A 26,424-nucleotide genomic window follows, 5' to 3' on the forward strand; every position below is an offset into this window, starting at 1 on the left:
TAGTTAGCTACGGCTTTGCAGCGGGTTGTTCCAGGAATGCCAGTCCTTGGCAAGGAGAAGGGAGGCCAGAAGGGAGGAGAGCAAACACAGACCCCTCTCCCCAGCCAGCCCTCCCTTCTCTGGTGAGCTCCATGTCAGTGCTATAGAACACACCTGTGGGCCAGCCTGGGGCAGCTGCCCTGCATTTAACTGCTGATGGCCCTGATCACCACGGCTGGCCACAGCCTCAAACCAAACCCCGCTGAAGCCGGGACACCCGCCCAGCCCAAGCGCGATGCCCGAGCAGGAGCAGGCAGAGCTCGGAGGGCAGAGCGCGGCCTTGTGCTCCGCTCTGGAGCGGCCATAAAACTGCAGCTCCCAGCAGGCACCGCGCCGCGCTGGTGCCGGTGGGCGGGGGCGCGGTGCATGCTGGTCCGGCCGCCGGGGCGCGCGGTGCATGCTGGTCCCGCCGCCGGGGCGCGCGGGGCTCGCCACCGGGGCAGGCTGCGCTTCCCGGTGAGCGCCGCCATGGCGGTCGATAGGGACCTGCTGCAGCTGGACCTCTACGGCCTGCTGGGGGTCGGCGAGAAGGCGTCGGAGAAGGAGGTCAGGGCAGCGGGCCGGGACCGCTCGCGGGGCCGCGGGGAGGCGCGGGCCGGGGCTCTCCCCGCCACCCCCCGCCCGGCTCCTCGCCCCCGCTTTTCCCTCAGGGCCGGGGCTGTTGCCGCGGGCAGGAGGCGGCTCGGACGCGGGGCTGCGCTCGCTGCTCGCCGGGCGTTCAGCTGAGCGGTTGCTCCAAGCGCTGTTTGATGTGACACGGTTGCCCCGGACGCTGCTGGCTGGCGGCTGGAGCCGCTGATGAGTGGCCGGGGCCGGTTTTTCTAACGGTGGCTTTGCTGCGCCCAACTGACCCGTTTTCTCCCTTTAAGCCTCTGGGGTGAGACCTGGCCTTGGAGCGGGATGAAATCGGTTGGAGAGAACTGCAGAATTTGTCTCCGACAGTGTTTCTCTCGCTTTGTTTATGTGCCTTCAGAAGGAAAGTCCTCCTGTGTTTGCCAAAAATGCAGTTGTTAGAGGTTGGTCTAGGTATTGTAGGTTCCCATAAGTCATCTTGTTAACTTTGTGGGTTTGGAATTACACGTTTCCATTTTTTTCTTTAATTAATTGGTGAGTCAACACTAAACACAAGATTTGAGCAGCTGAGCTGGGAAAGTGACCCCTTCAAGGGAGGTGAGGCTCTGAGTACAACTGTTAGTAACTGAACAATGTTAAACTCGAAAGGAAAACTTTGGTTTTCCTCCTTAGGCTTTCTCTTTGCCCTCCCCGTAGCAGTAACGAACAGTAGCAGTACAATGGGGTAAAACTTAGAAGCTCCAGTCTGGGCATAACCAGCGATTGTGTCTGAGGCTGCCTGGAAATTCTGCGTGTGTGAAGCACAAAACAGGAACAAGCCAAATGTAACGAGTAGGATTGAATGAGATTAAAGACTTCAGGGGACCTGAAGCTGGTCACTGGGGGGGAAAAGGATGTGAAAATGACGAATTGGATGTTATGGTGTAACTTAGAAAGTGACAAGTGTAGTTTAGAGTGCTTGGTGTGAAATACTTAAGCAACCCCCAGACCCTTTGTATGCAGAGCAGCGTGGCCCAAAGAGATGAACAAAGGGGAGCAAGGCTGTCTTATCTGAACTCCCACACAGAATCGTAATAGTTGTGACTGATGGATGGGGAGGAGACATACCCCTCTGCCGGGGCTGGGGTCAGGCTTCAGCTGCCCCTTTCCCTGCCAAGAGCCGCGTCCACCAGGTGGGGCCAGGCCACCGCTTGTGCCACGGGTTTAACAGCCGGCTGCTTGGCAGGGGGACAGCAGCTTCGCTTCCTTTCCTTTCTTGCATACAGATGTGTCCCTGACAAAGGGAGCTCGGATTGTTGAAGGTCACTTAGCTCAGAAAGTTGTCAGTCTGTCTTTGAAGTGTAGGTGAGATTAAACAGTCTTTGGTCGAAATTTCTTCACCTTGCCAAGTGCAGTTGTCACACAGTACTTTCTCTGTCCCAAAGTTACAGCTGCAAAGAGCACAGTATCCCTCTGGCTAGAAAACTGCCTCGGTGAACCAGCCTTGGCTTTGATGATTGTGAGGTTTGACTGCTGTAGTACAATGCACCTAGAAGTAAAACTTCTGGCTTTGGAAAGCTTAGACTCACTCAAGGTGTGGCTGCCCGCCTGCTAAGTGTCCTGGGCTCAAATGCTTGTCCTTGCAGTACAGTGGGATTAAAAAGGACGGGTCACAGCACTGAGGTTGAAACCCCAGCTTGTCAGAGGTCTCTTGCCATTACAGTAGGCTGCTTTACCTTTCAGTGTGAGGGCCTGGTGGAGCTTTTGGCACTCCAGAAAAGGTCTTTATTTTCTGTCAGGCCTGGGGGGCATCTAGTCATGCACACGAATGCTGGTTCAACCACAGCCTTCTTGTGATAGGAACGTGTGGTTTAATTTAAGCAAAAGCAACAACAAAAGAAACTCTCTGAATAGCAATTTTTTGTTTCTGCAGTGTTGTGTTTTTGTTTGTTTTTTTTTTTCCAAGTTGCTTTTCTCAACACAGACTAAACTGCACCAACCAGTAAATCTCAGTCCTGGCTCTTGCAGGTTAAGAAAGCGTACCGGCAGAAGGCCTTGACTTGTCACCCAGATAAGAACCCGGATGATCCCAGAGCAGGTAAGATGGGACTGTGCAGACACAAACAACTCTTCGTGTTTGCTTTCACGTGTGCAGACTCCTGGAAGTGGCTGTGCTTCACTTCAGGTCTGCCTTTGTATGTAATAAAAGGAGTACCTGGGTGTATGTCCTGTGAAGTGCACATATGCAGGACTAAGAGTTATTTTTGTCACTATTAGCTCTGATTTTTAAGATTGAATGCATACATGTTGGTTTTAGAAACGTCAGTGTTAAGTCAGTGCTGAAATTTCATTTGCACCTCTCAAAATCTTCCCACGTGGTACCTGAATCCTGGACCTTTGGCCACGCTGTCCCAGTGTTTACTGGCTGGTCGCTATTTTAATTCATACTTCTCACAGTTGAAACTTCAACAGCAAGGTTGTAAATCACCTTATGTATGGGTAACACCCATTTTTCTCTGCTGGAGACGAGGCCCTGACTCTGTGGAACTGAATATACCTAAACTGTTAGCAAGGGCTGGCATCTGCAGGTACTCCATGAAGTTTTGTAGCTACAGGTAGCAGTGAACAGCAGTGGTGACCAGAAGGATGGTGTTCATCAGGACACCTCAGAACAAACATTGTTCTTGCATTTTCCAAGTTGATAGGCTACAGTCTTATAGATAGAAAAGTTATAACTGTAGTACAGAGAAAATTTTTCCACCATAAAAAAAAATAAAATATTTTAGCAGCAATGAGAGGAAAGCTGGTGGCTTTGGTGTCTGCAGAACGTTGAGAAGTTATTTGAAGTGTGTGGGGAGGCCCCTGGCTTATATGTGTAACCTTCCAGGTGGAGGGTCAGCAATGTTGATGTAAATGCAAAGTCTGAATCTCGAGCTGAAGTGCTATTGATATAAAAGGGAGAATTTGTAACTATTTCAGGCTGACTGCAGGTGGAGTGATACTTTTGTGTAGATGGGTTCTGCTGAATTCAGATTTCTGTTAAAATTAAATGGTCCCAGTTTGCATTTCTTGATTTACACTGAGGTTTATGTGACAAATGTCCTTTGAGCTGAGGTGATCCTTGCTACAGGTTGCCTTACAAATGCTTTGGAAAGATTATTCTTCTTTCTGATGTTCTGCAGGTCTCTTCCATAAGGGATTGTCTTTCCTGGCTCGTCTCCAGGCCACTAGCATGGTTTTGTGCATCTTACCCTTTTTTCTTGTAATTCCCAGCGGAAGTGTTCCACCAGCTGTCTCAGGCCTTAGCCGTGCTAACAGATGCAGCAGCAAGGGTGAGTGTGCCCATCCCTGGCTGGGGTTGGGGTTGGGTGGTGGTACTCCCTGCCAGTGTGCTGGAGAAGTGTTGGAAGTTCTCTTCCTGTCTCTCCTGCCCTCTTCTCCAGTTGTGACTTCATGAGTGCAAGTCTCATCTGTTGTTCCCTGTGAGATCAAATAGCAGGTGCCAGATAAGAACCAGATAAAATGTTCTTTTTCTGATTTGACCTGCTGGGAATAGCTCTGTTTGCTGCAAGGGTGAGATACTGTCTTTAATAATGTGTTAGACTGGGGCATATCCCGTTTAAAAAAATAATGATAACCACCACTGATTCAGGGACACGTTAAATCCCCATGGCAGTGGTGCATTTGCAGTTCCCTTGAAATCAAGGTCTGACAAATAATGTTTGGATGTGATTGCTAAGGCTCAAAGCCTTCCCTTCCATGGGGCACAAGAGACTTGTAAAGGGAAGAGCTGAATCACAGTCACGATCTCTGTCCTTTTGCTGCAAGAGCTTTGCAGGCTGCCAAACGTAGCGTGGACTCTTTCCTTGCTGTGAGGAAGTGGTTGAGTGCCTGCTGCTCAAGGCCTGAAAGAAATCTGGACACGTGAAGGGAAAGAATAAGAACAAAATAAAAATGAACAAGTACCTCTATCCAGCTAAACTCAGGAGAGAAAGCATATTAAAATTTCAGATTATAAGATTTAAGAACATGAAATAACTCTCCTCTTTTCAAACGTTGGCAAAGCTTGTAATCCCCCTCCAAGGACTTTTTTTTATTGTAAAACTTTGCTCTAAACCAAACCTGGTCTATTACCAGTGCCTCTAAAGCTGCTTTTGGCATGTTCAGGAAACCAGAATATTCTTCCCACCTCTGCAGATGGGTCAGACTTTCTCTCCAGTACACTTTGCAATTATTCCTGGACTTCCTCACCCTTTCAGGCTCCATCTGGAGATCCTTGGGCCTCTTCTCATGTCTTCAGGGCATTTGTGTTAACTGCCAACACTTTTAGGAGGAATGCTAGCAAGCAGCAGAAAATGCTTCACCTCTGCTTACAGTGTTTCAATGTCTGATCTCACCTTTTTTTTTGCTGCTTCCCATTTTACGTCTTCTGCTTTATTCATACTATTGTGTTGCTTCTTTGGCAGGCGGCGTATGACAAAGTGAGGAAGGCTAAGAAGCAAGCTGCAGAAAGGACACAAAAACTTGATGAGAAGCGAAAGAAAGTAAAGCTTGGTAATAAAATCAAAACCTCACTTTCCCTTGGCTTGAAGCCTTCGTTAGCTGGGTGTTTCCATTTCTTCTGCCACTGGGATTCACCACTGATTAATCTGCTGTCCATTTGCGATGGCTGTGGTTTCTTTATGCCCAGTACAATACAGTAGCTGTCTGAAATCCCCTCCCACAGTCACAGCTGGGGGTGGTCGTGCTCTGGAAAGGAATTAGGGGTTTTGATCACTGTTAAGACTGTTGATGTGCCTGGGCAGAGGAGAGGTAGCAGAGCTATCAGGACTCTGCTTTGAAATTGGTGTAGGTGTAGCCAAGTTTGTGATCTTTCCATCCACCTCTGGTCAGCAGTGTCAGCAGTGAAAATTCTCTTTGGGTTGTTTTAATTTTGTTTCTTTCTCTGCAGATCTTGAAGCCAGAGAACGAGAAGCCCAGGCCCGTGAGTGTGAAGAGGAGGAGATCGGGATAACGAGATCATTAGAACAAGAAGTAATGATAAATTCTTAGATTTCTCTGCTTCCTTTGAGAAGAATTGCTTCTTCTCTTTACAATCCTAATGAAAAGTCTTTACAATCCTTGTGAAAACCATGTGATGAGATGCAGCAAATCTATCTATGGCAGTCCTTCAGCCTTTTGGATTAATGGGCTCTATGAAAGAGAGGCATGGAGAAGGGATCTTGTAGCAGTCTGGCAAATGTGTCAGTCTCAGGGGTTTATTTTTTGTCTGCCCTTTTCCTTTTGCATAGCAGACAATAACAGCAGCTAATTGGTTATATGCTGGCTGATAGGGACTGTGTCACATGGGGGGTCCAACTTTATGAGTGCTGGAGCTGTCACAGGGGAACTAGCAGGAGGGTTGCCCCAGGAGATGGGTATGAGACAAAAGCTCTCCTTGGTAGTCTTTAGCTGGCATGAACCAACCGTGGAGCTGTGCCCTCAGATATCTATGCTGTCTTACCTCTGCTATAGATAATCCGCCTGCGTGAAGAAGGCTCCCGTCAGCTTCAGGAGCAGCAGAGGCTCATTCAAGAACAGATCCGGCTTGAAAGAGAGCAGCACATCCAAGGTGAGAACAGAGGAGCTTGGAGCCCTTAGCCAAACTACATGCACGTGGGACTCCAGCTCTTCTGTAGGCAGAGCTCCTGTACAGGTGCCTTCTGACTTGGTCACGTTGCCATATGTGGGATCCTACTTGGCACCTTTTTCAGGGATAAGTCAAAAGACTGGTATTTCTGTGGGGCTGCTTTCTTACATGTGGCATGGTGCTCTCTAGCACGTTGTTGCTGCTCCTTTTCAATAAGTATTCTAAAGCATTGAATCTAGATGGCCTCATGTGGAGCCCCGCAGTTACGTTTGAAGTTGTCTCCCTCTGATTCTCATGGGCTGTTCTGTAGCTGTAGTTAATCTCCTTCATACAGGAGGGGATGAGATTTTTCCAGAATCCCAGAACCTCATCCTTTGGTATTCCTGAACCTCCCTCCCATCCACACGTTTCTATAGTGAATTGCCTTTTGTAATTTTCTGTATCTACCTGGGCTTAAAATAGAGTTTTATGTTTCAGAAAGTTCTGTTCTTCTTTTCAAAACTAGTCTAATCATTGTTCAGGTTTTCAGTTCAATGGGAAGATTTGTTGTTTCTTGTTTCCTACCCCTTTCATTCTAGCAGAAGCTATAGGATAAGATCTGTTGCTTTCTCACAAGAAAAATATTGATCTAATGAGTTAAAAAAACCCAAACAAACAAACAAAAAAACCCCAAAAAAATAAAAAAAAAACACAGCAGAGGTCCAGATGCAGACCTGGGGTCACCAGGGTTTTTCTGTATGACTGTATATGTAAGTCATTCAGCCCACCCTAGCCTTTCCCAGCTTAATTTCACGTATCAGGAATTGGGCAGGATGTTGAGCATTTGCTCGGTGTAAAACACTCTGAGATCCTTGCAATGAGAGCACATCATTATAAAGTATTTAGTTGCAGGGCCAGATAAATTCCTAGGCTGTGCTATCCTTTTTTTTATCTACCCTTATTTTTCCACACTTGTTTGAAGTTGCCATACGTACATTCTCAGGGCGAATTTTGTGCTAAACGCTCTTTGGCAGAGGAGTTTTCACCTATGTCCTTTCCATCTTTTTTTTCCTTTCCTCTCTTTAGGCAAGCAAGAAAGAAATGGAACAGAAGGCAAAATAACTCCCAAACTCAAAGTAAGACATCCTTATAAAGCTGGGTTTTGGTGAAAACTGGTAGAACATTATGCAGCTTCGAAAAGCAGAAGGGACATTTCAACTCTGCTGAACTGACATCTCCCCTTGTACAGTGGAGGTGAAGTTCCTCTATCTAATGTGCATCATGCAGGCGAGCAGCTCCTGTCACTGCCTTTAAAAAACCCTTCCTCCCTCACCCTTTACTGTCTGGTCTACATTTTTGAAGCTGAAATTGAGTTGCCTCTGCTTTGGGCACAGGGAAACATCTGCATATTACCCTGATACAGCCATTAGTGTGCTATCAAGTATTATCTTTTTTATTTCAGCCCGTTCCCCAAGTGATTTGTTCCCTTTGCACATTCTGATGTTGAAATCACTGAGATTCTGAGAGTGTAGCTGTAAATAACAAGCTTGATTATCATGCAGGTGGCAGGAGCTGCATTGAATGGGGCAAGATGTGTTCAAATGGACAAAATTAACTTGTCCTGTTTATTTCCCAGCTAAAATGGAAATGCAGGAAAGAAGATGAGACGAGAGGGGGATACTCAAGAGACGTTCTGTTGCGGATCCTACAAAAGGTCCTGTCTGACACTCTTTCCTACTACTTGATCTTCCCCTGCTCTCAATGGCATAAGAAAGGATAGTCAGTTTTGGGAAACTACATACAAACCAGAGTGGCTTGCTTTTTTTTTTGCTGTTGTCCAGCTTTCTCACTCATGCCACTTTCAGGCATCATCAGAATGATCCATTAGCTGAGGACTGTTCCCCAGCTAGCACCCCTGTCTCCTTCCCAGCAGGGACTCCTGCTGAAACAGAGCAACTGCACACTCTTCCCACTAAATGCTTCATGCCCTGTATAAAAGTTAGTCAGGCTGTGTGGTTGTGGTGCACTTTTGCCTTCACTTAAAGCACTCTACCTTAGCTGCTGTGGGAAGTTCAGAGGCAGGAATAGACAAGCCTTTGATCTGATTAATCCCAGCATGTGATGTTTATTTTCCCTTCATGCAAGTATCTCCTGTAGCTCTGACTCTGAGCTGAGCAGCCCTCTTGCACGGGGGCTTGCTGGAAGCAGTGTGTAGCTCTGTGCCTCCACAGAATTATTTCCTGGAGGGAAAGAAATTATGACAGGTTGGGATCAGTGGAAGCACCACACGAGAGAAAGGGTGACGGCTCAAGCATCATGTCTGTGAAAACACGTTTTCACTGTGTTCATTCCACAGATGAACTTGCCTTCTCTTCTGGCTCTGTAATTAACTTTTCTTTCTTCCTTTGTCTTAACAGTACGGCGATGTGCTCAATCTGTTGATCTCAAGTAGGAAGACTGGGAGTGCAGTTGTGGAATTCGCTACGGTTAAGGCCGCTGTAAGTCTGGCGGAGAACCCAGATGCGTGTAGTGGAGAGTGGGCAAGAAGGGGTGTTGCAGAAGGGAAGGGTTAGCAGACTGACGGCCTGGAGACGCTGCCTTGTCATTAGGACAGTGGAGAAGGGTAATGAGAGTCTAAAGGTACAGATGCCTGAAGGGAGTGGCAAAGCTGGAGGCATAAACCCAGAGCAGATGAGGCACATAAACAAGCAGGCTGTGCGTGTAAAAGGCTGAGGAAAGAGACACTGCTTTAAAAAGCAGGCACTGAGCCATTTAGTCAGCTCTCACTGGAGGTGAAGGACCTATTGTGGCGATGGGCTTAATGAGTTTGAGAGGTTATATCAGGCATTTAGTTTAAAAGAAACCAAAATGTTTTGACTCACTATGAGTTATAATAATTCATGTGGCTGTGGAAAGAGAACTCAGCAGTTACCCTTAATTTTAGTAGTTCTGTCAACTTATACTGTACAAGAGTCTCTATTCCTTGTCACCTGTTCTTTCACTCAGATATCCAAATAACCAAAACCACCCTGAATTGTCTGTGACCTGTTTATCAGAAGTACTGGCAGTGACATGTTCTGTCTATGCTTGATGCAGATACGGACCTGAAAGGGTGCTTCTCGTGTAGGGCAGCTGTGAAATCTTCGTTGTTTGTGCCTTACTTGGCCTTGGAAAAACTTTAATGATTGTTAGTGACCTGTGGGGGAGTGGGGTCTGACACTCAGATGGTGATGGAAGAATATTTTCATTGGTAGGAGATGGCTGTGAAGAATGAAGTTGGCCTGGTAAATAATCCCCTAAAGATTTCCTGGCTGGAGGGCCAGCCCCGGCACAGTCCCAGCACTGTCCACTCTGACAGCACTAGTCAGCCTAGGACTTCACAGGTAAGGAGACACAGGCTGCTGTTATTTAAATCTGTTTCTATAGCAACTGAAATGTGAGTGTGCTTTGCATTTATGGTAAGATATGTTGATTCCCAGCAGACCTGAAAAGAAGCTCTTAATGAAAGGCTTGCCTTTGTGATGAGCCTTCTCGTGCTGAAGCAGTGGCTTTAAGGGACCTTTTGCCTGACTAGCAGCACGCTGAGAACACAAGCTATTTGGATGACTGCATTTTTGCACCATCTCACTCTCTCCCAAGTGAAAAACAAGGATGTTCCTTGCTCAGCCCAAAGCCTCTAATGCCATTCTTCTGGAATTTTTTTTCTAATATACTTTGTGGGCATCCTCTGGCTGATAGCTGGTTGAAATGGGTCTCCTAGAAGGCTTCTTTAGAGAGGCTTGGTTACTCACTGCATTCACAAGAGGATGACATTTCAGTGCTGAAAGGAAACCTATGTTCTTAGGGTCTGCAGGAGGGAAGAGAAAGCAGTATCAAATTAAATATCCTTGTAGAGACCTTATTGTCTGAGTCCTCTCTACCAGTGTGGTTACTTTGGGTGCAAGGTGTTTGCTGACTCTTAGCTGCCTCCTGTTTCTTTCACCAGATGATCCCTCTGAAGCTGTTCCTCTTGAATAGCAGATGTATTCCCATCACAAAACACATGGAAGGCAATAACCTCTAGTGGGTAAAACATAGAAACCAGTCTGAGGCCATGCTGCAGCAGGTTGTTGGGTCTCCGTTACCCCTTGCTGCTGTTGGCCCTCTGGAGTGGGAGGTGTATCCACTTCTTCTGAAGCACGTTACGTTACACTTTGCTCTGTAGCACAGAATTTGTCTCGTGCTCTGCATGTCCTCTGATCTAGTTAGTAATTCCTTGGCTGTGAAGGGACCTGAGATCCTTTGCTGGTTATTTGAGTTCCAGTTCAAACTTCATGGGACGCTTATCCCCCTCCCCTCCTTCCCTGTGGTATAAAGATCAAAAAGATCTAATTGCTGAGAGGACTCCTGCTTCCTGCTCTACAGGCACCCATAGTCTGTGTGTCTGTCTCCATCAGCCTTGTGTGTGTTCACTACTTAAATGTTTTAGCAGCTTGAGAGATTGTTCAGTACAATCACTCTCCTGACTTTTTAAGTACTTTATTTATTAGTAGATGCATTTATACATCAGAATGCCTGCCCTAGTTTTGCTTAGGGTTGTATGTTTTCACTTGGGATGCATGTTCTCTGAACAGTATGCTGCCTAGGCCATGGTTTCCCAGAAATTTTAGGCACAGGTTACAGCATCATAGCCCAGGAGCCAGGCAGATCTCCATGTACCACGTAGAGCCAGCGAGAGTCCTGCAGACACAGCAGATTCACAGAGGTGGCCAGAGTGTTAGAAGGCAAGTTGGGGGAGAAAAAGCAGCATCCGGTTTATTTGAGTATCCCTCATTAGTAGAGAATGAGAACTGGCTCTGAAGGGCTCATTCGTACCTAAGGGCGCAGTTTGATCTGGGTGGTGGATTCTTGCCTCTGTGCACTCAAAAGCCCTGGCTTTTGACTGAGTTTATCTTGGCTTGTTCCCGTGGCCAAAGCTTGTTAGTGTGGAACTGCAGCGCCTGCCTGCTGTGAAGGGTTAGCTTGGAGCAGCAAGGGAGAGCAGGCTAACACAGCTCTGTGGAGGTGGTGCCTCACTTCTGCCCAACACAGCCTTGTCAGTCCTGTATTAGCTCTCAAAATGATGAGGAGTTATGGCCAGTGACTTGTGTCCTTTCCCAAGAATTGCACTGCTGATGCTTGTCTATCCTTTCTACCATTTTTATTTCTTTGCTCCAGTTTCTTTGATTACATTGCAGTCTTGCTGTCCAGGCTAAGATCTCCACGCTGCTCTGGTTCCCACTTTTCCTAGTTTCTACTCCAGACCCTCCCCCAATCCTGCTGCTGCTTCCACTAGGATGCTTCTAAAATCTGTGATGTGGTAATAGCTTCTCTTGGCTGTACTGCTTCCAGTTAACTTATTCTTTGTCCTCAGCCCTTCAACTCTAGGCTATGCAAAACGAGCTCTTTCAGGTAACTTTTGCCACAGCCTCAACCTACCCGCCCCATCTTTACACACCCAGTCTGGCTTCCCAGCCATCAGGGTCCACATTCTTGCTTTCAAGCTGCGTTAATCTCATTCTGACTTAAGCTGCCCTCACTTCCTATTTGCTGCTCCCTCTGGGTTGCTCCTATTTTTGTCTGAATCCACCCCCATGTTTGCTCCCACTCTGCAAATGCAGCTTCTTCCCTGCTCTGCTTCAGAAAACGGCCAAAACCTGCAGCGTTCTCATGGCAACACTACTCATCTGCTTCAGAGCTGTGCCTGCTCCCTGCCTGGGGTAGTCAGCCAGGAGCTGTGCACCAAGGTCTTCAAACAAAGGACAGCCACGCACTCACTAGAGCAGGGGAGCTTTGAGAGCAGTTCCCAGGTGAAAGCAAGGCTGACTGTTGAAAACTCGTGCTGTGAGGAGGCAGTAAGTTGCAAGACACTTGCCTCCACAGTCTTGGTTGGCTTGTTTTCTTCTGTGGCAATAGGTGCACGTTGTCCAGCAGTTCCTGGAGAGCTGCTGGAGCCAGACAGGTGAGGTGTGCTTGAGTTACAGCAGCTGTGGGTTGGCCAGGGTTAGTCTGGGCAATTGGAGAGCAATGACTGATTGCTGCAGCTCTGCAGGGTTCAAAGCACACAACAGCTGTACAGGGCTGTGAAGAGCATATTTTGCCCTTACAACAGCGTGAAGCACTCGCTTCTGGGAAGGTCTTCCTTGCACCACAGTGTGGGATCTCACTGCCAGTGCTCCTCATCCATTTTGGGCCATTCCTGCAGCCATATTAAAGTGCTGAGAAGAGCCTCCTGCCTGGCACTCTTGTGTCTTTTCTAAGCTTCTTTGAGGTTTCATAGAGTTTGTTTCATGGTTATCTGAGTGCAAGGAGGTTTTATTTTTTAAAAAGAGCCCTAGTACCTAATCTAGCTATGAAAAAGGTAAGAATTGGCAACCCAGTAGTTCCTGCAGTGTCCTTTTAACAGTCTGCCCCGGTACTGCCTAAAACGTTCTGAGCCTGGCAGAGCCCTTCCCACTGTCCAGCTCTGGGGTGAAGAACTGTTCATTTCCACACTGAGTCTTGACCTGAGCTGTGGGGAAGATCAAGTACCAGCAGCTCTAGCCTTCTCCCAGCCCAGAAAAGCACAGCCACACTGCTTCCCCACCCACATAAATCCTGAAGTGCCAGAGAGGATAGGTCTTGGTCACTACAGGTAAGAGACCTGTGCTCTTGGTGCCTGGGCTTTTTCTGGCTTGCTACCAATGAAATGAGGCAACAAGACGCTTCCAGTCACAGATACATTTATTCTTCCATATCTGTACAGCTGATAGATCAGTGCATGCTTCACGCAGCAGTATCTAGGGTAATTTCTCCTGCTAGTAGGATAAATAAACAGCTGTGGCTGTATCACCAGCCTGTGTGGATGCTTACCTGTTTCCAGGCTGGGAGTGCCAACTGCACTTGAGTTAGGGGAAAGGAAGCCCACAAGGAAAAAAAAAAAGTAGGAATGGCTTTGATTTTTCACATCCAAACACAGAGGGAGAAGAAACACAAGCTTCTGTCTCTTGAGCCTTGCCATAGCTATGGCTTTGAGATGCAATGCTACTGCCTCCTTGCAAGCTGCCTGCTTATCCCCAAATGGTGTGTGCCATATCCCTTTCTGTCCGTGCTCCGCAGTGTCACAGCCACATCCCCAGAATAACAAGTCTTTTGCCAAACAATGCTATTCTTCCATGAGGGGGAGATGCACAGTCAAGAGTGGGAAATTCCTGGTGTGGAGAATGGAAACTCGTCCACGAGGTTCCAGCAGACAGTGCTCTTGTCTGAGCACAGAGCCTGTGAGCTCTGCTCTGAAGGGCTCCTTGGCAAGGACAGGAACAGTCTGTGGTGGGTAAGACGAGAACAACAAAACAGGCCACACACGACAGGAATGCTGCAGTATCCTTCCTCCCACTAGGACTAGAGAAATTGGTAGCAGCAGTAAGTAAATGTGGTATGTTAAGTGATAAATACCTTCAAATGGTGTAATCTCTTGGGTTCTGTTTCCTGAGGGTCTGCAGAACATCCTCGAGAAGCGATAGCCCCAAATCCACTTTGAAGGACAGGAAGGGATCAGACAGGTCGGAAAGAGTGGTGCCATTCTGGGAAGCTGTCGCTGAGGTCCCGCAGTCTGTTGCCTGGTCCTTGTGGAACTGAGTTTGAGTGGCTTTGTGATATTGATGAGTAGCACCAGAAAAGGAGATGTCAGAGTGAGAATCCGTGTGATCAATGATGTTAGGGCAGCTAGAACTGTCCAGGTACAGCCGGGGAGGCTTGGGAGGTGCTTGTGCCTTGGCTAGGTTCTGCTCACTCTGACATGACAGGTAGTCAGACTTGTCCTTCAGATCCCTCAAGCATTCCCTCTTCTGGCACTGTCCATCACTGTCCAGAGTGTGGCTGTTCTGATTCAAGATGATGACTTGGTTGCCCAGCTTTTTGTGTCTCCTGAGTGAGAAACGTCTGAAGAACGTTGTGGACTTGATGGACCCTCTCCGCCAAGTATCCATGCTGATGAAAGGCACCGAGAAGGAGGAAACTGCTGACTCTTCACAGTCAGGTGTTGGACTTAAGTCGCAGGATCAGCAGCAAGCCACACAACAGGAACAACCTCTTCCTCCTCTGTTCCTGTAGCTGGAAGGAAAACAGAGAGGCTGGTATTGCAGGAAATGCAAACTTGGCACTAACCCTGCGTTAAGGAGCAGTTGGCCTGTCTTAGGTATTAAGGAGTCTCCTTCAGTGGAGAAGGAATGGCAATGTCTGAGCTTACTGAAAGTGTGCTGCAGAAACAAGCTGGTGAGGAACAGCAAAGGCACACAGTCACCATGAGAACAGGTTTAATCTAGCGTCTAGAACAGAAGGGCACTCTGGTGCCATGGTAACCAGCCACCTTCTTGGTGAAGGGCACAGTATAAAAATCTCAGTGGGTGGTTAGGGAGACAGTGACTCAGTCACGCTGAAGGAAACCAGAGAAATACAGTCAAATGGAGATTTAAAAAGCAACAAAACGCAGATGTACAAGACAAACATTAGGAAAATTGAAGGCAAAATAGACTTACGCTGTGTCGGAGCAGCACCTGGGTCTTAACAGGCGGCGAGGAGAAGCTGCTGAAGCACTTGGAGAACTGTGGCTGCCACACTCACCAGTGTGCTGGGACGTTGGGAGAAGCAAGTCCAGGGATGGTTCAGCCAGGCTGGACCCGGAACGCTAAGAATCCACGGTGCCTCCTTCTCTTCATGAGCCTCCTGTCACTGCTTCCCAGGCTGCAGTTCCTCCTGCGTATGTATTTGTTTTGAGCCAAGCCCTTGCTGAGTCAGCCACGTCAGAAACTGGGTTTTACACTGTTGGTAATTGCTAGGATTGCAGGAAGTAGGTGTGTGGAGTGGCAAAGCATCAGCCCACACTCTGCCTGAGGAGAAATGAGGCTCCCTCAGAGGCGCCCAGCTCGCTTGAGGACTGTCAACGTGAATAGCGACTTGTAGCCCGTCTCGGATCAGACTGTTTCTTCTCTTGGTGCTCTCCCTTCTGCCACTTCTGATGGCTGCTTGTGTCAGCAGGGCTCCCAAATGAGGCCAGAAATAATCTCTTGTCTGATTTAAATTTAAATCCAGAGCGTGAGGTCGTGATTCAGGTTTGTGCGGGTGATTCATCTGTGTGAGTCTCATGCAGGCTCTTTCCCTCAGCAGTGTGTGTTTGTGGGTAGTGGACAGGAACTTTGAAGAATCCTGGTTCTGCCACTGCGGGCTGATACGATCTGGTGCTTTCTCAGACACTGCGAACATCTGTGCTGCACGGTGCTGAAAGGTTGTGTCATTCATGCGGCTCCTAAGATACCAATTATGGCATATTAGTCTCTTAATTTCCCAGTCTAAGTTTCTCATCTGTTGTGGGCTTCTATTTTGTCCTTGCAGCTAGACACGCTGCAGCTGAGTGTCTGGGGAGGAACCGCTTTGCTGGCACGTGATAACAAATCTGCACTTGCCCCATTTTCATGCAGGATCTTATTTAGCTCTTCTGTTGCCTTTTCATCCCTTCTATTTGAGATGTCCTTAAATCACCACGAAATCTAGTTCCTAGAAAAAGGAACGTGAGAGATTTTTTTTTTCATTTACCTCCTGTCAAGATGCTTTTATTTCTACCTGAACTGTCAAGCAGACAAGGTGGATGTTTCCAAGCATTGCAGTGCTTTGAATACATCTGGAATAGTAAGGCCACCTACTGATGTTAAATGGCTTGTGAAAGCAGAGTGCCAAACCAGCACTTTGTGATAGCAGCTGTCATCTGCTGCCTACGTTCATAGGCAGAGTCTGCAACCACCACTTAAGTGACGTGACAGTTGCTACCACACACAGCAGAAAGGCTCTGAGAGCTTTTGGGAACTGAAACACTCCTGTGTCAGGTTTGGGAACGTACCTGGTGGTTTTCTTTCCACAGCCAATTCCATGACTAAACCACAGAAAGCTTGATTTCTTTTTTTTATGGCGTTAGCCTTCATAACGGATGATGTGTGCGCTGGACTTTGTGCACTGGTGTGCAGAGCAAGCTGCTTGTCCAACATAACCAGTGAGGCAAGCTGTATCTCCCCATCCCACCTCGCTGTGAGCAGGGAGAGGGTAATTCAGGCTCCCTGCCTGCCCCACTCTGTCCCACTCATGCTGTTACAAGGCAGGCTATTTTCTGTAGCCCAGGCAGCTTTTGCACCGTACCTGGTTTCTCTGGGGTCATCCTGGATGAACCACCTCCCTGACTCAACCGTGCGTGTTGGGAGTGGGGTTTATGGAGAGGGGGGCTGGGGTAGATCCTGTCCTCGACGGGTTCTCTTTGTTTTCTGCTCCCAGGCATCAGTGGTGTCGGAACGGGATTACGAGAGCCTGGTGATGATGCGGCTGCGCCAGGCAGCAGAGAGGCGGCAGCTTATCGAACAGCTCAAGCGGCAAGACGAGGAGGAGTCCCACACCTAGCATGAGTATGGATCCTCCCCACCCCATCCTTCTTCATTTCTAACGCTGTTTCTTAAATTAAGTCAATAAACCTCCTTTTTTAAAACTGTTGTAGGAATACAAACTGTCAGTGACTGCAGCCCTTATCCCTTTCCAGAGGGGGGGAAGAAATGTCTGTATAAGCTTCAAAGTCAGTGTATTAACCTGTCAGTCTGTGTTGTCAGAGCAGCTGCCCCGTCACAGAGGACAGGGTGGGAGAGGTGCTGTCAGAACACCAAACCTTGGAGCTTCTTTTAGTTCCTGAAAGCTTGTTCAGGCCCTATGGATCCAAAAGGCCTTGGCAACAACTGTTTAAAACAACCCACAGGAAGGCATTGGTCTCTTTGGAGAAATGTTTTATTGGTGTTACCCCTACAGCAGGGTTCATACACAGTCCCAAACAATCCAGCATCACAACTGCTGCTGTTAAGGTTACACAGCCCATACCTGACATGTTCATAGGGCCCTTCTAAGGTCATTTCAGGAGCAGTGTGTGACGCTAGAATGACTCTTCGGGCTGGAAGCCTGATGCTGCTGCTAACCACAGTCCCCTTTGGGAGAGAAACCTGCCTTGCTGCCGGGTGAAGGGATTCTCAGGGCGCCGTGTAGGTTTAGCAGTTCAGGGCTGAGAGGGTATGCCCTCTGTGCCCAGCCTCCCCTCCCTGCCCGCCGTGGCCTCGGAGAAGGCGTGCCCTGAGCTCACAGCTCGGCACGTACCTCGCTGGGGCAGCCTGGAGGAACGGGCAGACGAGTCTGTTATTGAGCTTCCTCCAACAGCTGCTAAATAGGAGATGATTAAAATGTACCAAGCTGGTAGTTGCCAGCCTGGTGTTCAGAGGGAGCAGAGCTGGAGCCATCTGTTCCCTGTGCCTGATTTTGTCTGCACTGGGTGTACCTTCCTCCCCCCTCTCGTGACTCGGCAGGGATGGCAAGTTTACACCGGGTCAAGTTTTGCCTCCACACCACTCCTCCCCCGTGCCCGAGCGCCTGGAGTCTGGGACAGAAAGGAATGAAGGGGAAAAGTTTGCTGTCAGTCCTGTGTGAGGTGATCCCAGCGGGGTCTCGTCCAGGAGGAAGGCAGAAGTCTTCCTCGCTATTCCTTGTGGAGGCACCACACCAAGGTCTGGCCCACGCCCGTCATGCTCACCACCCGGTAACCACAGCTCTCCAGCTTGTTCAGGACTACCCGCGGCGCGTCGTTCACGTAGTACTCCCAGCTGCAGGCAGGAAAGAGGAGAAGAAAATGAGGTGGAGAAGGAAGAGACAAGAATTTCCTCATGGAAGGGCCTCTGCCTCACTCCTGAACAATGTAAGACACTGCAGTGACCACCTCTGGCGTGCTGCCTGGGTGCTGCATCTCCTGCTTAACCAGGTGGGGAAGCCCAAAGCCCACAGCTACCAAACCAAGGAGGGAGCCTGTCCAAAAGGCAAGGGTCATGTTAAATTCAAGTGTGGGTCGGGGACCACTCGTCCAAAGCCACGTGCAACCTACCTGAAGGGAGGTTGTAGTGAAGTGGGAGTCGGCCTCTTCTCCTGGGCAACCAGCGATAGGACAAGAGGACACAGCCTCAAGCTTGGCCAGGGGAGGGTCAGGTTGGACATTAGGAAGCATTTCTTCTCAGCAAGGGTCATCAGCCATTGGAAGGGGCTGCCCAGGGAGGTGGTGGAGTCACCATCTCTGGAGGGGTTTAAGAAAAGCCTGGCCATGGCACTTAGTGCCCTGGTCTAGTTGCCATGGTGGTGTCAGGGCAATGGTTGGACTCGATGAGCCCAGAGGGCTCTGCCAACCTCATTGATTCTGGGATTCTGTGCTGCTCAGTTAACTGGGCTGAGACTGCAGCAGAGGGTTCACCAGTATCTGCAGCTGGGAATTCATGGTGAAAGAGGATGGTCTCTGCAGAGCAGGGAAGGATGATTCGGGTGTTTTTAAGGAATGAAAACCCAATGTTTTGGTTTTGTCTGTAAGTTGGGTGTTTTTGAGAGCCTGTGCTTGAAATTTGGGGATTGGGAAAAAAATGCTGCCTTCAGCCAAGCATTCAGCCTTTGGAAAACCAGAAGTCAAATGAGGCGGAGCACAGGCTGGGAGACTGCTCTCCCCATGAGGACAAGAGATGGTGGAGGGGGAGAGCAGCACAGCAGAGAGGCAAAATGAGCTGAATTAGGTGGGAAAGCAGAGCTGAAAGGGTAAGTGTAACTCTGCTGGCTTTGGCAGCCTGTCTGTCCCTGTAACAATCTTTCTGGATGCAGTATTTATTCAGGCAGATGGGATAAGCTTCATAATAGCTGAGCTCTTAGATGACTCACTGCGCCAGATAAGCTGATAATGATGGGCTGCAGGATCCTTGGTGATCTTATTTGGGCACCTTAACAAAGACTCTCCTGATCTTCATAGTAATAACAATAAAAAAAGACCCAAAAGCATTTCCAGAGTCGCTCTTGCTAAAGTTGCAAAAGAGAAATGGAGTGGTGAGTGCTTTTAAAGCATGAAATGGCACCAGGATGGGAAAGCTTTGTTTCAGTTTCTCAAGACAGACTGTACTTCGCTATAATTACAGATGTGGTGTAAAGATAATATGTATTATTATAAGTGTCTTTGAACTTAATGCTTTCTCTAAGAGGCTTGCCACATCCCTTCAGATCCACATGTTGGAGGTGGTAAATATTCCCATTATGCAGAGGAAGGAGCTGAGGCAGGGATTGTTTGTTATTTGTGGGAACCTAAAAAATCTGAGCTAGAAGCAGAAGGAAAACTGAGTTGCCCAGGGCTTTAAACACGTCCCTGTTGAGTGAAACAAAAGCCCGCACCCAGAGCGTGTCAAACGTGCTGCCATCTCTGTGTGCAGCCGCTCTGGATGGGGATGGCGTGGCTGGGACCATGGGCAGAGCCTTTCCTCCCAGCAGGGAACAGAGGAGTCACCCAGGACCAGAGAGGACTTCTGTGCTTGCCCATCGTCTGTCTGTGAGCCCTGCTGCCTCCCCTCCCAGGTGGGCCCTCCTGAGCTGCGTGGGGACGGGGCTGAGCTGGGGCAGGAGTGTCCACACACAGCTAGGGCGAGTGATGGAGCAGCCACGCTCCTCGTGGCACCTGCCCAGCTGTCCTGGCTTCCTCGAGGACGGGCTTTGGCTGTGCCCTGTGGAACAGCTGAAGTGTTAGCAGGTGCCTCAGCCCTCAGCTCCCAAAACCTGACAGCGAGGCATCAGCTTTCACTTCAGACCAAACAGCACTGACAGCCTTTGTAATGAGAGGTGAGGCCGGGACGGTGCCCAGCAGCCATCGGGGTGGGCGCAGAAGCAGCAGCCGAGGGTCGGGCTTGTGGTCCTTGGCCCCACACTGGCTACCAGAAACACGTGGGCTGGGGCAGAGCCCAGCTCCCCCCTTGCTGAAGCCCAGGTGCCCCTGGGATGCGGGCTCTGCCCATCAGATAGGGCAGCCCTGCGTGCCTGCGTGCTGCAGCTGATGGAGCTCAATGATGTGCCACGGCAGCGGGTGGTGCAGGGCGGCCTGACGGGATCAGCACTCTCCCTCATTAGAGGTAATTAAGTCCCTCATCTGTATGTTACAGTGCCCCAGCAGGTCCATACTGCTCAGGCCTTTTCTTTCAGGCTCCTTCCAAGGTCGTGTTTAAGGTTTTGGGGCCCACAGTGCTATGGGAAGGGCAAGATTTGCAGTGTCCTAGAGCCAGGCTTACTGCTGGCAGTCGGGGGTGGCAAGTCCTGCTTGGCGAACGCCAGAGCTCCCACAAATTTGTGGCAGAGCCGCCGTGCCCCTCGGGCTGCCAGCAGCCACATTCCAGCCAGGTTATTTTCTCCACCCCCTGTTGCTCAAGCAAAAACGGGGGAGATGAAGACGTGCCGCGGGGACGCAGCGGAGTTACCCTGGGTGTAACGCAAGACAAGCACGGAGCAGGTGGGGCAAGAGGGAGGCAAGAAGGGTGGTGAATCCAGCGGGGAGGTCCCACAGACAGCTCAGATCCCTCCTCCCAAACAAGCAGAACGTGGCACTCTGTTCATGGCAACGCTGCCTGTCCTCCCTGGCTGCTGGGGCAGATGCCACGGAGGCTTTTCCCCTTCTTCGCCTTCCTTCCCCACCCGAGCCCCCGGCACCCTCACCCCCCAGGACCCAGCAACACTTCTGCCTTCTTGAAGCCTCTTCTTCTCCCCCCTCGGCTCTCCCTTCTCTCGTTGCACAACTCCTGGCAGGCACCAGCGTGGAGCTGCCGTGGCTGCCAACCTCGTGGCCACCCGCAGTGCGGGGATGTCTCAGCCCTGCAAACCCTCCGGGCTGCTGGGCAGGGAGAGGAGGGAGCGAGGGGTCCGAGGGCAGCCCTGCTGCGGGCACAGGGAGAGGAGGGAGCGAGGGGTCCGAGGGCAGCCCTGCTGCGGGCACAGGGAGAGGAGGGAGCGAGGGCTCCGAGGGCAGCCCTGCTGCGGGCACAGGGAGAGGAGGGAGCGAGGGCTCCGAGGGCAGCCCTGCTGCAGGCGCGGGGAGCTGGCAGCGGCCTCGGTTTGCGTTTGGAAGGGTTCCTCTGGGGTTTTAATTTGCGTTTGGGGCTTTATTTTGCTTTGTGTTTCTTTTTTTTCCTGGAGAAAAACAAGAAGTGAGAGATCAAGCGGGGAAAAAAGAAAAAAGACGTGGGCCGAGATGTAACGAATGTGCTGGTAACGTCTCCGAGTTGCACTTTGGTGAAGGCTGGTGTCAAAGTCGGTGCGGGCAGAGAGAGAGAGATGGGGACATGGGGGAGCATCAAATATACACGGCTTGGGAACACGCAGGCTGATGGGCTGGAGTCAGGGAGGAGATGAGGGGAAGCATCTCCAGCCTCAGGGCTCAGCAGCCCAAGGAAAAGCTTCAGGAGCCACCCAGAGGGGCATCCCCAGCGTGGAAGGGGTGAGGAGAGGAGGGGAGGTGGGTCAGGTGCTGAAATGGGGTCAGAACGAGGAAAAAGAAAGAACTAAATTAAATATCGGGCAGCGTTCCCTTGGGTGAGCGTGAACAGGCAGGGCCAGGGCACGTGGGTGCCCTTTCAGCACCAAACTGGTCCTGGGATCAAACTGCCACTGGAAGGTGCCGTGGTGAATAGAGGAGTGACAACATCCTAGATTTTCTTGGGAAAATAAGGAGAGGGGAGAGCCTGAAACGTTGCAGAGGAGGACTTACAAGTGGTTCCCCAGCATGTTCCTCTTCGTGGCCCCCAGGAAGCTCATCAGGCCGGGATCCGAGTGCTCATCTCCCACCATGGTGGGGCCGACCTCCTGCAGGGAAGGGCAGCAGAGCGGGTGAGCGACGTGGGGCCGTACGGCCACCCCCTCCCCGCTCCCACCATGGCTCCAGTGAGAGCTTCCCTGGGCAGGGAAGGGTTGGGAGCCACCTGCCTGTCCCAGGAGCCAGCCTTGGTGGCTTTGCTCCTGGAGGGCCACCTGCTGGGTGAGCTCACGGGGGCCCTGGTCCCCTGGGATCCGCCCTGGGGAGTCTGTAGGACAGCAACGAGGTGCTCCTCAAGCCTCATCATGCAAAACCAGCGAATCTGGGTGTTTTGCCCAGCTGCGCTGGCTGGCGAGGGGAGGGCGGGCAGGTGAGGGCTGGACGCAGCACAGAGGGTGGGATCCCAGCGGGGTGAAAGGCACCCAAGTCAGTGACCGCTGCTAGGCCAGGACGGGCTGGTTCCACGCCAGGTTTCAGGTTGGAAATGTTTGCTTTGCCCTGCTAAAGAGCAGAGTTTCCAAAGTCTCTCGGGGGGGGAACATGCTCAACTACGATAATCCCACCCGCCCTGTTCCGTGCCTCTCCCTAAAGCGCTGTGAGCCCCAACCAGGTGGGGCTTTGCATTATCTCAGCCCATAATCACTTAATCAACGTGTACGATGCCAAATATCGCTGCCAACAGATGCTGCGGTGCCGCGGCAGCCCCAGGGTCCTCGCTCTCAATCCACTGCTCGCTTGGTTTGAGGTGTGTGTGTAACGGGACATCTCCACCCACAGCAGCAGCTCTCACCCAGCTCCTGCCAGCCCGTCCCTTCGCCCTTTTCACCGTTCCCCCTTCCCGTCACAAAGCCACATCGTCACATTGGGGCTTTCAGACGTACGGATCCCCTGTGCTGGGACAAGGAGGAAACCCCAGACAAATTCCGCGAGGCTGCGAGCAGGAGGAAGGACGTTTCCTTTATGCCTTTATCGGGGCGTAACGGGCCGCGCTCCCAGCCCGGGTCTCACCCAAATCCCCGACACCGGGCTGCTGCATGACACCCCGCTGCCCGTAACGCCCTGCCCTCGGCCACGGCCGCGCGTCCCACCGCCCAACGGCTGCTGGGGGAGAGGGAAAACCTCCAGCGAGGACGCGGGGCCAGAGGTTGGTCCCTTTGACGCTCCTGGGATCCTACAAGAAGTTTCCCCAGTCTGTGCCGTGCTGTGCCAGGGGGAGGGTGCTGGGGACCGGGGCGGGGGCGCGGGCACCCGAGTGCTCTCCAGGGCGGGGTATAGCGGGGTGCGAGGGCGGTTGTGCCCAGCGTGGTCGTGCCAGACGCCTCGCACCGGGGGCCGGTGTCGCACAGAGCCGCTGTGCCAGGGCTCCCCCAAACCCGCTGGCCATCCTCACCCCCCCGGAGCCCCGCACCCCCAGCCCGGGCCAGCAGCGAGGGCAGCTGCGGGGACCATCGCAGCCGGGACCGAGCGTGTCCCGCTGCTCCCACCGGTCCCTGCCCGGTCCCTCCCCATCCCCGGCGGCCGTCGGGGCTCCGGGCCCGGGGGGCAGCGGCAGGGTGGGCTCACCATGCGGATCTGCGTGCTGATGAGGAGGTACGGCATGGTGCTGCTCCCGGTGCTCCCCCCGGTACTGCTCCTGCTCCCGGTGCTCCCCCCGGTGCTGCTCCCGGTGCTCCCCCCGGTGCTGCTCCTGCTCCCGGTGCTGCTCCCGGTGCTGCTCCTGCTGCTGCTCCCGGTGCTCCCCCCGGTGCTCCCCCCGGTGCTGCTCCTGCTGCTGCTCCTGCTGCTGATCCCGGTGCTCCCCCGCCGCTCCCGCCGCCGCTCGGGGGACACGTGCCCGTTCCCGTGCCCGTGCCCGGCCCCCAGCGCCCGCCCCCGCCGGCCACGTCCCGCCCGCCCCGTCTGCGGGGGGGTCCGGGGCTCGCGTGAACCCCCGGAGGGTTCAAGGGACTTGGGGAGGGGATGGGTAACCCCGAGGCGTGCAGCAGCCCCGCTGGGTCGGGAGGGACACCCCCGTGGGGGTCCCCGGGGGTCCTGGCTCTGCCCTCCTGGGAAGGGTGGGCGGGCAGGAGGCGGTGGGCAGGGAGGTGATGGACCAGGAGGTGATGGACAGGGAGGTGATGGACAGGGAGGTGATGGACCGGGAGGTGATGGACCGGGAGGTGATGGGCAGGGAGGTAATGGACAGGGAGGTGATGGACAGGGAGGTGATGGACAGGAGGTGATGGACAGGGAGGTGATGGACAGGGAGGTGATGGACCGGGAGGTGATGGACCGGGAGATGATGGACTAGGAGGTGATGGACAGGGAGGTGATGGACCGGGAGGTGATGGACCGGGAGGTGATGGACTAGGAGGTGATGGACAGGGAGGTGATGGACCGGGAGGTGATGGACCGGGAGATGATGGACTAGGAGGTGATGGACCAGGAGGTGATGGACCGGGAGGTGATGGACCAGGAGGTGATGCACAGGGAGGTGATGGACCAGGAGGTGATGGACCAGGAGGTGATGCACAGGGAGGTGATGGACCGGGAGATGATGGACCAGGAGGTGATGGACCGGGAGATGATGGACAGGGAGATGATGGACCGGGAGGTGATGGACCAGGAGGTGATGGACCAGGAGGTGATGCACAGGGACGTGATGGACCAGGAGGTGATGGATCAGGAGGTGATGGACAGGGAGGTGATGGACCAGGAGGTGATGGACAGGGAGGTGATGGACCGGGAGGTGATGGACCAGAAGGTGATGGGCAGGGAGATGATGGACCAGGAGGTGATAGACAAAGGGCCAGGAGACAGCGAGTAGGGAAATGACAGGGAGATGAAGGACCAGGAAACGACAGGCAGGGAAATGAGGACTGGGAGTGATAGCCCAGGAACACCCTGCAGAGCATCCCAGGTCCCACCCTGGGCCCCTTCCCAACCGCTCCCCTTGCAGGGTGTGTGGCACAACCAGCACGTTGGGAAAAAAGTCCTTTTTTCTATGGGCTGTTGAGCTTTTATCTGGAAACATGGGGGTTTAAATCCCTTCAAAATTTGGGGAGAAGCTCATTTCCTGAGGCTGGGACAGACAGAGGTGCTTCCTAGGTGCTGATGGAGTAATTTCCCCTCAGCACCCACCCTAGCAGTTTGAAAACTACGTGTAAAGCAAATAATAATTCCATAAATAGCAAATAATAGTTCCCTAGCCTGAAAACTGGAACGGAAACCTCTCCATGCAGCTCGCCAGAAACTATCAACAAGCCATAACCACTTCCTAATTTTGCTAAAAACTTCAGAAATAAACGGCTGCAGGAGAAAGCAGCAGAGGGGTGTCCCTGCGTGGCAGAGCCTGGGCTGCGCAGCCCCCGTTACTCATTAACTCCAACAGGGAGCAAGGGAGAAAATCAACAGTGCTGCTGGCCAGGCTGAAGGAAACGCTCCGACAAAGCCCAAGCTTGCTGTTATTATTGACATTAACATGGTTGTTGTTATTAACATGTTTGTTGGGTTTGGCATGAGAAATGAAAACACCCAGCAGAGGTTGGTGGTATCATCTTCCTAAAACGTGCCCCAAATATCCCAATATAATCTTTCAAGCTGTGTATGGGATACCTCACTCGTGGGTTGAACGTCGGCTCGTTTAGATCCCTTCCACCCTAAGGAGGGTCTTCCCCAAATCCCCACTGCCAGAACAGCCCCGGTGTTTACTCATAGCTCTTACTTTGCAGCGTAAACCCATGCTTGGCTTCTAGTGCGGCAAATTATCACGTTATTGCCTCTGTTGCCCAGTTAACGGGGAGGAAATGTTGCCTCCTGCGCGTTTCACCTGGGTTCTGTTTGATTTTAACACAAGTCCCAAAAGCCACGACCCCTTTGGACCTCAGCCGGGCTCTCTGGTGCTGCAGTTACCGCCCCGCCAGCCGCAGAGGGGGGCACAGGCAGGAGATCCAGAGCATTCAGTCTGTCCACAAATTAGAGAAGACACTAGCCAGGGCTCTCGCTGCCCAGCTCGCGCTGGTCGGTCTGGCTCGTACGGGGGGAAATAAAATTAGAGAGGAAAATGAACGCAGAGCCTGCACACAACGTTTCGGTATTGAATTTCCTGATGAGATACCGCAGTCTGGGAGACAGCCCGAGCACCCAGCCCTGCAGCAGTGTGAGAGGGGGCTATAAAACACGGCACAATCCATCTCAGCGGCACCATTCATCATCTGAGAGCGACTCATTGCCCTTCGGCACCGGCTCCGACCAGGCTGCGTGCAGCCCGAGCTGGGCATGGAGGGAGCCAGGGGCAGGGCGAGCTGCCAGCGTTGAATCTTGCCCAATAATCCAGATAAAAGAAAGGAAAAGGTGGTCTGGCTCTGCCAGAAATCATCGCCCCGTACCCACGCTTACGAGAGGCAAGTGGTGTACAAAGAGCTTTATTTGTCCTCTTCTGCCAGCAGTGGGTGTTTCTAATGAACCCCCTCTTGTTTCTGCAGTGCCCCATTAAATTTCCTGCCCCAATATTACGCCCTGGCTGGAGGGCAGCACCTTAGGGCACCCCCTGCGCCCGAGGGGCGGGTTTGCAGCTTTGGGCTTTCCC

General features: G+C 51.7%; 3 protein-coding genes across 3 annotated transcripts; 1 reads left to right on the top strand and 2 right to left on the bottom strand.

Moving 5' to 3' along the window:
* The first annotated feature begins 421 nt into the window (after window positions 1–421).
* DNAJC17 (DnaJ heat shock protein family (Hsp40) member C17) lies at window positions 422–16,725 on the top strand. Its single transcript, XM_068397793.1, has 11 exons — window positions 422–585; window positions 2,620–2,689; window positions 3,865–3,923; window positions 5,058–5,145; window positions 5,543–5,625; window positions 6,106–6,202; window positions 7,286–7,335; window positions 7,836–7,913; window positions 8,617–8,697; window positions 9,454–9,582; window positions 16,514–16,725. Exons 1-11 carry the CDS (start codon window positions 508–510, stop codon window positions 16,634–16,636), a joined length of 936 nt encoding a protein of 311 aa, XP_068253894.1. The 5' UTR covers window positions 422–507; the 3' UTR covers window positions 16,637–16,725.
* C4H15orf62 (chromosome 4 C15orf62 homolog) lies at window positions 13,654–14,184 on the bottom strand. The gene has a single exon (XM_068397830.1). The coding sequence runs from the start codon at window positions 14,182–14,184 to the stop codon at window positions 13,654–13,656; it is 531 nt and encodes a 176-aa protein (XP_068253931.1).
* An 803-nt stretch (window positions 16,726–17,528) lies between the features above and the next one.
* Window positions 17,529–23,485, bottom strand: GCHFR (GTP cyclohydrolase I feedback regulator). Its single transcript, XM_068397846.1, has 3 exons — window positions 23,421–23,485; window positions 21,813–21,907; window positions 17,529–17,871 (listed from the first exon to the last, which is right to left on the bottom strand). Exons 1-3 carry the CDS (start codon window positions 23,454–23,456, stop codon window positions 17,748–17,750), a joined length of 255 nt encoding a protein of 84 aa, XP_068253947.1. The 5' UTR covers window positions 23,457–23,485; the 3' UTR covers window positions 17,529–17,747.
* Window positions 23,486–26,424: the final 2,939 nt, after the last annotated feature.

Source organism: Nyctibius grandis, chromosome 4, assembly GCF_013368605.1.
Source record: "Nyctibius grandis isolate bNycGra1 chromosome 4, bNycGra1.pri, whole genome shotgun sequence".
NCBI classification, from domain to species: domain Eukaryota; kingdom Metazoa; phylum Chordata; class Aves; order Nyctibiiformes; family Nyctibiidae; genus Nyctibius; species Nyctibius grandis.